The 15219-nt window shown below is 42.5% G+C and overlaps 1 protein-coding gene across 5 annotated transcripts; it reads right to left on the bottom strand.

Annotated features, from left to right (window-relative positions):
- Window positions 1-1463: 1463 nt before the first annotated feature.
- Window positions 1464-13616, bottom strand: ISOC2 (isochorismatase domain containing 2). 5 transcript variants are annotated; one of them, XM_087945754.1, is made up of 6 exons: window positions 12723-13616; window positions 11459-11597; window positions 10116-10328; window positions 3256-3326; window positions 3035-3152; window positions 1464-2220 (listed from the first exon to the last, which is right to left on the bottom strand). In XM_087945754.1, the coding sequence occupies exons 1-6, from the start codon at window positions 12815-12817 to the stop codon at window positions 2140-2142; spliced, it is 717 nt and encodes a 238-aa protein (XP_087801880.1). In that variant the 5' UTR covers window positions 12818-13616; the 3' UTR covers window positions 1464-2139. The 5 variants fall into 5 exon arrangements, with proteins under 5 accessions (XP_087801880.1, XP_087801882.1, XP_026538174.1 ...); XM_087945756.1 differs by having other exon boundaries at window positions 13459-13616; XM_026682389.2 differs by having other exon boundaries at window positions 13590-13616.
- Between the last annotated feature and the right edge of the window lie 1603 nt (window positions 13617-15219).

Below are 15219 nucleotides of genomic sequence, written 5' to 3'. Positions count from 1 at the left end.
AATGATACACACATACATTTCTTGGAAGCCTTTCCTGCCAAAATAATGTATTTTTCCCATGGTGATGTCCCAAAGGTACTTTTTCAAGAGGCAACTGGACTTTCTTGGTGTGTTTTTTTTTTTGAAGACATTTTGCTTCTCATCCAAGAAGCTTCTTCAAATCTGACTGGATGGTAGGGGATGGAAGGATTTATACTCCTTGCACTCTTGTCTCTCTCTCTATAGAGAGAGAGTATAAATCCTTCCATTCCCCACCATCCAGTCAGAGCTGAAGAAACTTCTTGGATGAAAAGTAAAATGACTCAGTTGCCTCTTCAAAAAGCACTTTTGGGACAACCATGACCTGGATGACTGAGAATTTCCAGACATCCAATGGTGATGCTTGGCTCAAAGAGATTATATGTAAATTAAATGTGACTTTAGAGCAGGGTTTCTCAACCTTAGCAACTTTAAGATATATGGACTTCAATTCCCAGAATTCCCCACCCTGATGGGTTCTGATTTTTAAAGTTCACCCATCTTAAAAGCTGCTAAGGTTGAGAAATGTCCTTTTAGGCTACAGTCAAAATGTGTGCCTGGTGAGTGAAACAATCATTTTATTCCACAACTGAAAGCAGCCACTAATGTTATACCTTTGGTGTCCAGAAATCAGCAGTTGAAATTTCTCAGGAAATGAAGGGAAATTTATTAATTTCTACACGTGAAGCTAGTAAACTTGTTTTTTTTTTAATACAACTGGAGCTTGAATATTTAGCAATTGTTAGGGCCTCAAAATACACATTCACTGTGTTGAACAGGGCATGAAACCAGGGCCAACGTGAAACTGTGAATTTTTAAATAAATGCACATTTTTAGCTTTCATGATTGTGACTAGACCTACAAATGATGGAAGTAGGAAAAGGGAAACTTTTTCAAGATTGTTTGATTACCTGTAGAAATTCTTGCTTTCCTGCACACAACTACAGGTAGTCCTTGACTTACGATCATAATTGAGCCCAAAATTTATATTACTGGGACATTTGTTAAATGAATTTTGCCCCCTTTTATGACCTTTCTTGCCACAGTTGCTAAGTGCATCATTGCAGTTGTTAAGTTAGTGAAAAAGTTATTAAGTGAATCTGCCTTCCCCACTGACTTTGCTTGTCAGAAGTTTGCAAAAGGTGATCATAAGACCCAAGGACAATGCAACCATCATAAATGAGTCAGCTGCCAAGCATCTGAATTTTGGTCACATGACCACGGGATGTTGCAATGGTCATAAGTGAAAAATGGTCATAAGTCACCTTTTTCAGTGGGCTGTTGTAACTTTGAATGGTCACTAGATGAACTGTTATAAGTTAAGGACTATCTGAACTTGTCTTTCTGTCAATAGAAGTAAACTGGATTTATACACCAGTCTTGAGTCAAAAATGCTTTGATTACATGTTGTGTGAACTCAGTTAAATACAGTTAGCTAAAACCACTCCAAAACTGTAGTTTATTCAATAAAACAACAAGAATCATGTATGAACCCATCTGCTTAATTTCCTGCTTGTTTCCTAAATCTGTACTAAAGTGTAAAACCCAAAGGTACTTTGTCAAAAGGCAACAGGACTTTGTTTTTCCTTGAAGACGTTTCACTTCTCATCCAAGAAGATTGTTCAGAAGTGAAGAAGCTCCTTAGATGAGAAGCAAAACATCTTCAAGGAAAAACAAAGCCCAGTTCCCTTTCGAAAAAACACCTTTGGGACAACCATGATCTGAATGACTGAGAATCTCCATAGTCATAAAGTGTAAAACAATTCTAGATATTATTTATACATGCTCACAAGAGAACTGTCACAATAAAATGTGCAAATTAAATATATATTTGTACACATAGCCAAGATAAATGTTATGAGCTAAGGAGGCAGAATTGATGTTTCTTAATAGAAAAATACCAGGTCAAAATATTACCAGTGTCTTCTTTCAACCATCTCATTGAATAACTATAGAAAGATCACATCTGATGCAGCTTCTCAGCTACGTTTATAATTCATCCTCCTCTTTAAAATCAATTTGAAGTATCTTGATTTTGTTCCTTCCCATTCAAAAGGCCAAGGACATCAGATGAAATGGCTGAAGGCGCTTTAAAAGATTATCATCCTTGGACCAGTTGACCTAACTGAAAAGGGGACTTGGCTCTTTTATGAGGGGCAGAAGGCCACTGTCAGGGGCGGGATCCATAATCAGTTTCTGAATCTGAAAAACAAAAGGAGTGGAGAACAGCTGGAGAATAATCCGGAAGTTATCTGACTTGCTTTCTTTCAAGCCAGCAGAAATTCACAAGATCCAGGAACATGGATTTCCCCAGAACCCTGCCAGAAGTTCTCACCAAACTTGTGACTGGATATATTATTACATTTAAAATAAGCCTATTAGTCTCAGTCCTAGTGCTATCCAGTTTCTGGAGAGTGGCCTAATAGTCTATTGAAAGAGTTCTTATTTCCTCCAAAAATGTGCTCCCAGGCAAATGTTGGTTTAATTCTGCCAGACCACATTCCCTTGGGCGGAGACACAGAACTGGTTTGTTGAGATTGATTTGCTTTGGTCAGCTGGCCTCATTTAGTTAAATTGCCTTACAGCTAGATAGAGATCAGAGCCTAGAGTGGCTCCACAACAGACTTCTCTAGGATTTCTGGTAACTAGTTACATCCTTCTCCTCCTCTATGCCAGTGAGCACATGAGGAGATAAGACACAACAGAATAATGTACAAGAAGGATATGTTCTCCTATCACGTGCTCATGATATTGCTAATCCTGACCAAGCAACTAAGGGTTTTGTAATTTTATTATACTGTCAAAAAAAGAAACGTGGCCAACCTGCTTACTTCGGTAAAGGTGGCTGGGATATCACCAAAGATCGCTGCTCCTGATATCAGTGGGGCTGCTTCACACTGAGCTGATTAAATCCCACTGCTTCACCAGGGGGCCATTTATACAGAGGCACTGGCCAACTGAAGCAGGTGAATGAAGCTAGCAGCTTGGATGTGTGGAAAGAAATTGAGAGAACTACCTCTCGGAAACGTGGGTGGGCCGCATCCCGGACAAGCTGCAGGATGAGTCCCTCGCTGGTGGTAAGGAAGGCCCCGCTCTGACGCAGTCTGGACAGAGCTACGATCCTGTCCACCTGGCTAAGAAAGGGAGACAGAAAGAAAAAAAAATCCCAATGAAAGACATGAGGAAAATGGAAGGGGTCATGCTGGACTCTTTCTCCCCGTCCGTCCCACCGATCACCTGCGAGAAGAGCAAGCATCCATCACGATGTGAACATCCAGACCTCGCTCCATGACATCCAAGGCAGTACTCTGGGTAAGATAAATAAATAAATATCAAAAGAAACTGCCTTCAGTTTCTGTGAGAGAGCAATCATTCCTGTGGTGGCACTCTTCAGAACTCTGCCACTCCCAGGGTTTTGCAACTCTTTCAGTCTTTCAACCATCTCCCACAATTGCCCAGTCAGGAGGCCTTCTGGGCTAAGAAACGCTGGGGTGTTTAGTACTAATTGTGTGTTGTGGAGATGACTATGCTGGGTCCTCATTCCCACTGTGAATACACCCATTGGTGGTAAGCTGGCTCCCTGCATATAAAGCAGTCCTGCTGCTCCTTTAATTCATAGGAGCGAATTATTTACTTATTTAATTTATACTGCCGCCTATTCGCCCCTGGCGACTCGAGGTGGCTTATACAATGTAAAACCACATTTAAAACAAAAAATAAAAATAAACAATAAAAACTAACAGCAAGAATCAAATAAATTAATATACAATAGAATAACATCTGGGGGAAAAAATCACCCCCCAACTCCCACCCCGACGACAGCAGACCACACTAGCCATTTGATGGGCTCCATCCCGCTTTGGGCTCCCCAGGCCCGCTGGCAAAACCAGGTCTTCAGTGCCTTCCGGAAGAGTGCTAGAGTGGGGGCCATTCTAATCTCTGGGGGAATGATGTTCCAGAGAGGGAGCCACTCCAGGTGTATCTCCCTCAGGGATGAGACCCGCAACATTCCCTGCCTCCCCGCTCTAATGGGTCGGGTAGATGTGACCGGCAAGAGACGTTCCCTCAGATAACCTGGTCCCAAGCCATGAAGGGCTTTGAAGGTGATACCCAGCACCTTGAATTGCACCCGGAAGCAAATTGGCAATCAATGCAGCTGCTGCAGGAGAGGTGAAACATGTGCACGCCAGGGTCTACACAAAATACTGCGGGCCGTTGCATTTTGCACCAACTGGAACTTCCGGATGTTCTTCAAGGGCAGCCCCATGTAGAGCGCGTTGCAATAATCAAGATGGGAAGTGACTAGGGCATGAGTGACTGTGAGTAGGGACCAGGAAAGGGTGCAACTGATGCACAACCCGGTTACGCAAAGGCCCTCCTGGCCACGACTGCCACCTGATCTTCAAGCAGGAATCGTGACTCCAGGCAAACCACTAGATTACGCACAGGGTCTGTTTGGGGTAGTGCCACCCCATCCAAGACCAAAGGTGGCAATTCTCCCTGAGCCAACGAACCCCAAACCCAGAGCCACTCGGTCTTGCAAGGGTTTAGTTTCAACTCATTGCTCCCCATCCACTCCAGGCACTGCGAGAAGGAGGACACAGCAACACTCAACTCACCACGGACTGAGACATACAGCTGAGTATTATCAGCATATTGATGATACCTCAGTCCATGGTGACGGATGATCTCACCCAGCGGCTTCATATAAATGTTGAACGGGAGTAGAGAGAGTACCGAGCCCTGCAGAACCCCGTAAAGCAGTGGGCAAGGGCTGGATCTCTCCCCTATCAACATTGACTGAGAGCAGACGCAGAGGAAGGAAGTGAACCAGGATAGCACAAGGCCTCCCGCTCCCATCCCCCAAAGCTTCCCCAGAAGAACCCCATGATCAATGGTATTGAAAGCTGCTGAGAGGTCAAGTAGAGCAAGGATGGATGCACTACCCCCATCCTGCTCCCATCAGAGATCATCCAGAAGTGTAATCAATGCCGTTTCTGTCCCAAATCCAGGCCTGAATCTTTACTGGAAGGGGTCGAGATAATCCGTTTCATCCAGAAACCTGTGGAGCTGCTGCACGACCACCTTCTCAACAACCTTCACCCAAAATGGAAGATTAGAGACAAGTCAGAAATTATCCAACTGGGTGGAGTCCAGCAATGGTTCTTAAGAAGAGGGCGGACCACAGCCTCCTTAAAGTGCTGGGGCACCATGCCCTCCTGTAGGGAAGCATTAATCACTGCCAGAGTCCACCCACCTGTCACCTCCTGGGAATCTTTCACAAGCCAGGAGGCACATGGGTCTAAAAATACAGGTGCTCACGCGCATACTCCCTAGGATCCTGTCCACTTCCTCAGGAGCAACAGGGTCAAACCGTTCCCAGATAAAAGGACAAGAACCTGCCTCAGGAGCTTCCACTGGACCAACAACCACGCCGGCATCTAACTGAAGTCGAGCGATTTTGTCTTCCAGAAAATCCGCAAATTCCTCAGCGCTCCCCTTCAGGTGGACCTCAATCTCCTCCTTCCCTAGGAGGAGGCGGCTCACCTTAAAGAGGGCTGCTGGGTGATTATCTACAGATGCAATTAGTGTGGAGAAGTATTTACACTTCTCTGCACGAATCACCACAAGGTGGGCCTTAGTAGCAGCTCTTACCTGTGTTCGATTGAGTTCATCTCCTGTCTTCTGCCAGAATTAGCTTCATGCCTATTTCTAAGTTCTGTAGTGTAGGTAGTCCTTTACTTATAACTACAATTCAGACCAGAATTTCCATGGCTAAGCAAGACAGTTGTTACCTGAGCTGTACCCAATTTTACCTTTGCTATGGTTATTAAGTGAATCACATGGTCATTAAGCAAATCTGGTTTCTCCCAGATTTGATTTTGCTTATCAGAATCTGGCTGGGAAAGTGCAAGGACCAACTATAAGTCACTTTTTTTCAGTGCTCTTGTAACTGCGAATAGTTGCTAAACTAATGGTTGTAAATCAAGGACTATCCGTATATTATTTGGCCTTCTCAGCTTGAGAAATAAACTGAAGTGCTTTTGTTTTACCCCTCCCAGGCTCCTCAGGATTTGAAACCACACGTAGTCCTCCACTTATGACCACAGTTGAGCCCAAAATTTCTGTTAAATTAGGTTTGTTAAGTGGGTTTTGCCCCGTTTTACCACCTTTCTTGCTATAGTTGTTAAGTGAATCACTCCAGTTGGTAAGTTAATAATCCAGTGGTTAAGTGAATCTGGCTTGCCCATTGATTTTGCTTGTCAGAAGGTCGCAAAAGGGGATCATGTGACCTTGGGACACAGCAATGGTCATAAGTATGAACCAGCTGCCAAGTATCTGAAGTTTGATCACCTGACCACGGGGAATGCTATAAAGGTTGCAACTGTGAAAAACGGTCATAACTCAGTTTTTTTAGTGCCGTTGTAACTTTGAACGATCACTAGATGAATTGTTGTAAGTTGAAGGATTACCTGTATTTGCCAGACCAGCTACACCGGTTAAAGATTCAAAGATAGGAAGAAATGGATATTTTCCCAATTTTACTCTGGCACTTAAATCAAACAACACATGCAAGCATTGCTTACTTAGCCATGGGGTGCTGAATAAACTACAGGTGGCTAGATTCACACAACATGCGGAGTCAAAACCAAAGAAGTCTTATTACGTGGCTGAATATGCTCAACACGTTAGATCAAACTATGGTTTGTTTTGGAATCAATGAAACCTGTGCAAAGAAACAACCAAGCTCAAAGAACACCAAGAACCTTAACAGTGCATCCCTGAGCTATATGTATACTCTCTTCTGTTGGTTTGTCTACACCAGGTAGTCCTTGAAGTATGACCGCAATTGGGACTGGCACTTTCATCACTGAAGAAGTCATTAAATGAGTTATGCTCAATTTCACAATGTTTTGACACGGTTGCTAAGCAAATCACTGCAGTTATTAAGTGCAATGGTCGAAAGTGCAAGGACCAGTTGCAAGTCACTTTTTTCAGCACTGTTGTAATTTTGAAGGGTCATTAAATGAATGGTTGTAAATTGAGGAGTACCTGTACGTTGTATGAACCCAGATAGGATAGCTTATAAGCATGGTTTATAGTTTACTCCTTTGGTGAATCCAGGCAGTGATAATTCAGTAAACTGGTTTAGCATGTTCTATTAAAAAAAAGCTATTGACTTATTTGAACAAGACCGATAATCCTGGTCTCTATGGACCTTCTATTTATTTGTCTGTTAAGCTTCTAACCCCCTTTTTCCTCCAGGAATGCAAGGTGATTTAGATAGGAACCTCTCTTCCTTTTAACTGTACAATAGCCTTTTGCTATCCACAGGAGGTGGGGCACAACTATTAAAACCATGTTATGCTCTAAGCTCTGCCCTGGGGCAGAGTTTTCAGGATGATTCTTTTTAACTGTTATTTTTGACAAAAGAAGCAAGTTCCTGCAGATTCTGATAAGCTTATAAAGAGCAATGACTTAGCGAGACTAGTTCAAACCCTCGAGAGCTAAATATGGTTTAAACTTGAATCTCCCATGTTTACTCCAAGACCTTATAACCACCATATACATATGCAGTGGGATTCCCTGCAGACAAAGGGGACAACTAATCGCAGCCAACTTGTTATGGCCAATTCGCTGCAGCCAACTCGCCATAGGACAATTCGTTATGGTCAACTCACCATGGGACAACTCATTGCAGGACAATTCAACAATTCACTTTAATTATTTACAATACTTTACATTTCATTTTGTCCCTCTTTTGGTATCCTTTAATTATTCTATTCCATATTTAGCAATAGCACTTAGACTTATATACCGCTTCACATGACTTTACAGCCCCAAGCAGTTTACAGAATCAGCATATATTGCCCCCAGAAATCGGGCTCCTCATTTTATCGACCTGGAAAGGATGGAAGGCTGAGTCAATCTTGAGCCAGTGAGAACTGAACTGCCAAACTGCTGGCAGTCGGCAGTCAGAAGAAGTAGCCTGCACTACTGCATTCTAACCACTGCACCACCGCGGCTCTTCGACTTTAGGGCAACTCTTGCCCCGCAGCAAGTTGGCCATGGCGAGTTGTCCCATGGCAAGTTGGCTGCAGCCAATTTGCTCTGGCAAGTTGGATGAGGCAACTCAAACATGATGAGGTGTCGTACACCCCCCTGCAGCACCAGTAGGAGGAGAGCTGAGTTTATCAGCTTTCTGCTAAACATTGGTGAAACCAAGCTCAGAGAGCATCAAGAACCCCAGAGTTCAATCTTGAGCTACAAATATTCTCTTCTATTGGTACATTGATAAAAGCTGCATAGCTAATCCATCTACCCTGACATCCGTTTTTAACAGATTGACAGTGTTAGAAGGGATATTATAGGTCATCTAGTCCAACCCCCTGCCCAAGCAGGAGACCCTACCCCATTTTGGACAGATGGCAGTCCAGTCTCTTCCTGAAAGCCTTCAGTGATGAAGCTCCCACAACTTCTGAAGGCAAGCTGTTCCACTGGTTAATTATTTGCACTGTTGTGAAGTTTCTCTTTACTTCCAGGTTGAATCTCTCCTTGTTCAGTTTCCATCCATCATTCCTTGTCTGGCCTTCAGGTGTCTTGGAAAATAGCTTGACCCCTTCCTCTCTGGGGCAGCCCTCAAATACTCAAAACACTGCTACCATGTCTCCCCTGGTCCTTCTCTTCACTAGACGAGCCATGCCCAGTTCCTGAAACCGTTCATCATGTTTTAGCCTCCAGTCCCCTAATCAACTTGGTTGCTCTTCTCTGCACTCTTTCTAGAGTCTCAACCTCTATTTTTATAGTATGATGACCAAAACTGGATGCAGTATTCTAGGAGTGGTCTTACTAAGGCTTTATAGACTGGTATTAGTACCTCACTTGAACTTGATTGTATCCCTTCGTTAATGCAATTTAGGACTGCACTGGCTTTTTTGGCTGCCACCGCACACTGTTAGCTTATATTTAAGTGGTTGTCCACTAGGACTCCAAGATCCCTCTCACACTTACTGCTATTAAGCCTGGTTTCACCCAGTCTATATGTGTATTTGGTTTTTCTTACCTAAGTGTAAGACTTTATTTTTCTCTACATTGAATTTCATTTTATTAGATAGGGTCTAGTGTTCAAGTCTGTCAAGATCCATCTGGATCTTGAGCTTATAATCTAGTGTTGGTTATTCATGCCAGCTTAGTATCATCTGCAAATTTGGTAAGTTCCCCTTCTATTTCCTTATCTAAGTCATTTATGAAAATATTGAAGAGTCCTGGGTCTAAGATGGAACCTTGTGGTACCCTACTGCTTACTTCCCTCCATGTAGATGTAGTACCATTATGGTTTGTCAGCCAGTTACAAATCCATCTGATGGTGATGCTATCTATCCCACTTTTTTCTAGCTTACCAAGAAGTAGGTTGTGATCTACTTTGTCGAATGCCTTGCTGAAGTCTAAGTATATTATGTCCACAGTATTTTAGTCACTATGTCCACAGTAATTACCGTGTTTCTCATATAATAAGGCCGGGTCTTATTTTTTTTGAGCCCCGAAAAAATGGCTAGGTCGTCTTTTCAGGGGTGACTTAATTTCCCCCCCTTGCATCTTCGGGTGGGCTGCGACAGCTTGGATGTTGACCTCGGCGTTGGTGGGGCACTTCGTATCGGGGTCAACGCAGGCAGCACCATATCCGGGTGTGCAACAAAAGTACTTCCTAACGGCAAGCCCCCCCACCATCCCCCCCCATTTCGCATGTTTTAATATAGGCCTTAATTTGGGGGGAGGGGCTTAATTTCATTTCATGCCTATAAAACATGCTGGGACTTCCTATTGGGGGAGGCCGTATTGTTGGAGAAACAGGGTATGTCCACAGTAATTTAGTCACTATGTTGAAAAATTAAATAAGATTGGTTTGGTATGATCTGCTTTTAAGAAACTAATGCTGACTTCTAGTTATTACTTTACTCATTTCTACATGTTGTCAGATCTGTTATTTTATTATCTTTTCCAATATCTTCCCGGATATTGATGTTAGGCTGATTGGTCTGTAGGGTGTTTTTTTTTTCTTTTGCCTACCCCCAAAATCCAGGTTCCTGATCTCATACCATGATGCAAGCCTGTGTCTCGATCCCACAGAGAAGTACGGATTTCAAGTTGGGAACAGACGCCATCTCTTTTTCCACCTCTGGAATAAGCATGCTGAAGCATGTTTTGGTGTATTTGGGCAATTCTTCAGCTCCCAGTTCCGGTACTGTTGGACCCAAACCTTTGGGGTATTGCTCAGTGACCACAGTGCAAATTTCAAGAACTTTGGCAACCTGTGGGGAGACAAAACAGGGCCTTGGGAATGGGTGCGGTGAAACAAGCAGGACTCCCAGAGATGGAGGTGAGCTTTTCAGATGCTGATTTTATGCTGACCCCTTGTGTCCATCTAAGAAATTGCACAAGACTCAGCCTTGCCTTAACTTTCATGAAGGCCCCTCTGAACAAGAGCATCCCCAGAAGTAAGTATTTGGGTAGTGGCAATCCAGAAGACCATTATTATTTTGGGGAGTTTAGTGACATATTTTGATTTCATATTAAGAAAAAGCCTAGAAGTTTAGACCTCTTTCTTGAGCTAGCCTGCCTGTTTTTTATTCCGGTTTGCTAGATCTTCCCATAGAGCTCAACTGACAGTGGAAGTCTCAGGCTTTTGATTCCCATCCCAGTCATGTACTACCAGTCGAGGTCAGGTCTTGCAATATGCTGACCCTAGCAGGGCCATGAAATTATGGTGCCAGGCTTTGATAAAAACTTGGATGTTTTGTTCTTTGTTGGGAGCTTCAGCATGGAACCTAGCACTAGGTATCATAGAAATTGGCCACTTTTGGGACATGTCTGCTGTCTTTATTAAGGAGCTCCTGACAGCTTGAAAGAAATTTTGGTAATATTTTGCTTGGTATATATGCTTTTTATGTTGTACTTTTACATCTATTTGCTCGAGTTAATAACAGAGCTTCACATCCCTGTATTTACTGAAATTTGTATTTTGGATCCCAAAGAATCAATTGCTCAGGCACCTGATCACTACCATGACACTTGGCAAAAAAAAAACCACATTTTGATGCCTGGTTTTGCCAACATTGACAGCAAATGCTAAACATCCTTGCAAACAGCTCCCAAGAGTCACTAAAATTTGGGCAATATCTACTTCAAAATTATGGACTAGACTCAGACTTGGAGTAACCTGCTGGGTAAGATCCCAAACAGCTAAAGCATGGCTTCCTTGTAACACCTGAATGAATTCTGGTTAGAATCCTGAACCTCTGTATTTTGGGTACTTTGATTGGGTACCCAATCAAAACCATTTAGTGAAACAAGTAATTTCTTCCCTTATCTCTCCATCTCTCTCTCTCCCCTATCTCTTAGACCATGCCAAACCTCTTTGTTCTTACCCTCCAGTGTTTACCTTCAGCATCCGAGCTGCCACAGACACAATCTGAGGAAAGTAGCTGATGTTGGGGCGGAATTTCTCTTGCATGTCACACAGGAACAAGATGCTTGATTTGGGAACCACTTTTCCAAGCCGTGCCAGGGACATGTCCAAGCTGAGACCAGATTAAGATATTAGAAGATCGTCAATGTTTCTTTTTGCCATTTTATTAAATATATTTTGCTTGTTTTAAAGCAGTACAATTTATTTTGGTAACTTCAACAAAGACTATATGTATATGTAAAGAGTTATATACATAATGGGTTAGATCCAAATGTAGTTGTATAAAATCAACTGAACTCTGATTTTTAAATATTACTGTAAGAATTGTATTGAGTATTATATGTATTCATTCACGATATATTCACAAGCAATTCAAAGTGTTGGTTATTGCCTTTAAAGCCCTGTATGGCATGGGTCTTGAGGAACCATCTCATTCCAATGGAACTGGCCCACTCCATCTTCACTGACAGAGGAGGCCTGCTGTGGTCCCCATCAGTCAAGGAATTTCGGCTGGCAGAGTCTAAGAGAAAGGCTTTCTCTGCTGTTGTTGCTGCTGCTTTTGGGAGCATTTTAGTTCCTGAGATGAGATCAGCTCCTACTCTCCTGACTTTCTGTAAGGGTTTGATTGTGATTCAATTTCTATCATTTTATAAATATTCATCTTGAAGGTTTTAATGCTTTTAATGCTACGAGTATCCCAGGGTTGCTCTGAAATGAGATGGGCAGCAAATACATTTAATAAAAATATATTTATAGACTGCTCCTCCAAAATAATTTGTGGCAGCTTCAAAATTATTATTAGCCCACTCAATCTAATGTAGGATTAAGAACTCCTTACTTGATTGTTATAAATCATAAGCTGCCACACTGGTTCAATATGGGTTGGTAATATTTTTAAATTTCCCAATCTAGGGCTGAATGAGAGGATAACTGGCCCATAGTCACTGGTCAGATTCTGTGCTTAAGGAGAAAAGATTAGAACTGGTTTTCCTCACTCTTAGTTCAGTACCTGAACTGTTCCATCACACTGATTCTCATGTAACTATCTCATAATTTGGACTTCAAGTCCCATAATTGCTCCATTTGAGATTTTCTGAAGTTTTCCATATTTTTGCCACTGAATGTTAACAGACTTTCATATTGATCCTATTGATACCTAAAGGGAATCAGACTGAACAAATACAATCAAATTGTTTTTTTTTTTTAATTTTATGTGTCATCCCACATTCAATCCTACCTTAAGAATGTTTTAACTAAGAACTTTTCCTCAGGAACATGTTGAATGCTATCCGACCTGAGAGAGCCATTATCTGGCATTATATTGTCAATCATTTAATATTTTCTATCTGTGCAGTTGTCTTGGTAAAAATACAGAAACCTCTGCCTTCTCCTGTGCAGTATAAATTGCTGCCTTTGCCATTATCACTAAAGTAATAATCTGTTTCCAGCATCTTCCTACATTGTTGCTGCACAATACACAGTAGATGCCTGCTTGCTTTAATGGGCAGCTGGGATGACCTTCATACTTTGGATGACCCTGCTGGGAATACACCTCCTGGCATACACCTCCACCCTGTGCTCTCAGCTCATTCCTCCCAGGAATACCCCTTCTTCCTCCCCCATAAAGCAGCATAGCAGGACTTGAGAGAGGTGGGGCTGAGAGACATGAAACACAAGGTTGGAGATAGAACTCGATGGAGAAAAATCTATCTTTGGGTCTGCTAAGTGTTGACACCAACTTGATGGCACATAATCATTTTAAAAAAAATCAAAACTAATGCTCAAACTCGCTTATTTCTTCTTCTGGGAACTAAAAACCAGACTAGCATTTCTTTAACTACCATAATAATACTTAAATAGGATCCTCCGTGTGCTTAATAAGGCTGTCATAGAAAAAACAAAAACCAAGAAACACGGAAGCTGACAGTTCTCTCCGCAGTCAGTTCAGGCTTCCACACACCACCCACAGTTACCAATGCAAAGCGCCCGCCCCAAAGGGGCGCTCCAGTTTTCCTCGGGTCCATTAGATGCCACGTAGCCCCTTTAATTGGCTCAGACCCTCCTCATAAAGGTTTCATGATCCACGACTTTACGGAACACTCACCTTTCCAACGCTCTCCGGGGCCACTGCGAACTGCTAGCCAATCAGAAGCGGAATCTCTCGCCTCCCTCCAGCCACGCCTTCAGAGCAGCCACTCGCCGACGACCTGACTCGGAACGTCCTTTCCCTTCAGCCAATGGCGTCGCTCCTTCGGGGTTCCACGCGCAGCCATACGGGGACGCCGCGTTCTAAAAAAAAAAAAAAAAATCCGCTTAGCAGGAGGTCAAGAAAAAAAAAAAAAGTAGTTTTTGAACTGAGCTGATTGGCGGGAGGGCGGCGCACGTGAAGTACAGTACAGTGGGGGGGTTTCGGGCGCGTGTGCGCGTGCGCCTGCGTAAGGAAAAAAAAAGAGAGAGAAATGGTAGATAAATAATACAATTATACAAGGCTACCCAGCAGTTAATTTAAACGTTCTTGACATGCTGTCTTTAAGAAGTGGAGAATTGTTGATGGCACCCTAGATTCTAGAAAGATCATAGTTAAAACTTCTCTTGAGATTTAATGCAAATCACTGCAGTTGTTAAATTAGTAACGTGGTTGTTAAGTGAATCTGTTTGCCCATTGACTTTGCTTGTCAGAAGGTCACAAAAGGGGATCACATGACCCCCGGGCAAATACGAATCAGTTGTTGAGCATCTGAATGTAAATCACATAACCATGGGGATGCTGCGACAATCGTAAGTGTGAAAAATGGTCTTAAATCACTTTCTTCAGTGCCACTGTTCACTTTGAATGGCCACTAAGTGAGCTGTTGTAAATCGAGGACTACCTGTATAACCATAGATTTTGTGGAATTGGGTATTTCTGGTCATTCAAATAACTGCCTTCCTTTCCCGTGTTCTGGGCAAACTATCATCTTCACCTTCCTTGTATATAGGAGAGAAAAGCAAGAAGGTAGCTATAATGGGGGCCTGGGTGGTACACTAAAGCAGGGGTCTCCAACAGAAGTAGAATTCAGCAGGTTCTGACCAGTTCTGGAGAACCGGTAGTGGAAATTTTGAGAAGTTCAGGCAGGCAAATACCATCCCTGACTGGAGATTTTACAATATCCTTCCCCTGCCACGCCCACAGAACCGGTAGTAAAAAAAATTTGAATCCCACCCCTGGTCTTGGCAACTTTAAGCCTGATGAACCTCAACTCCCAGAATGGGGAATTCTGGGAGTTGAAGTCCCCCAGGCTTAAAGTTGCCAAGGTTGGAACCCCCTGCACTAAAGAATTAGACAAGCAATAGGGAGCACCCTGCCCAAACTTTCTCCTCTGAGATTTTGGACAAGAATGTATGTGACTTTGATCTTCCCCAGATACACTTCGACAGTCCCTCCAGAATTCTTAGGTTGAGCTTGTGGGAGATTTGTATGGCTTCCTAATGTCCTAAATCTGGGATATAAATGGCTTCCTAATGTCCTAAATCTGGGATATAAATAAAGAAATTTAGTTCAAAATATCTAAAGTTGCCCTCCAATGAAGCTGATTACTGGTTACTACTTATTTGTCCATGACTTTATAAGAGAGCTCACTCATTGAAATGAAAAGAGACTAAATATTTATAAACATAGCAATAATACATGAGTCAAGTCTAAATGACAAAAAAAAAATCATAGTGACTAGAAGTAATAGGAGTTCTTAAGAATA

Source organism: Notechis scutatus, chromosome Z (genome assembly GCF_049901735.1).
Source record: "Notechis scutatus isolate UNSWTSFEM ecotype Mainland chromosome Z, rNotScu1.2, whole genome shotgun sequence".
NCBI classification, from domain to species: Eukaryota; Metazoa; Chordata; class Lepidosauria; order Squamata; family Elapidae; genus Notechis; species Notechis scutatus.
Note: the sequence above shows the minus strand (reverse complement) of the source record. Positions and strands in the feature narration are given on the sequence as shown.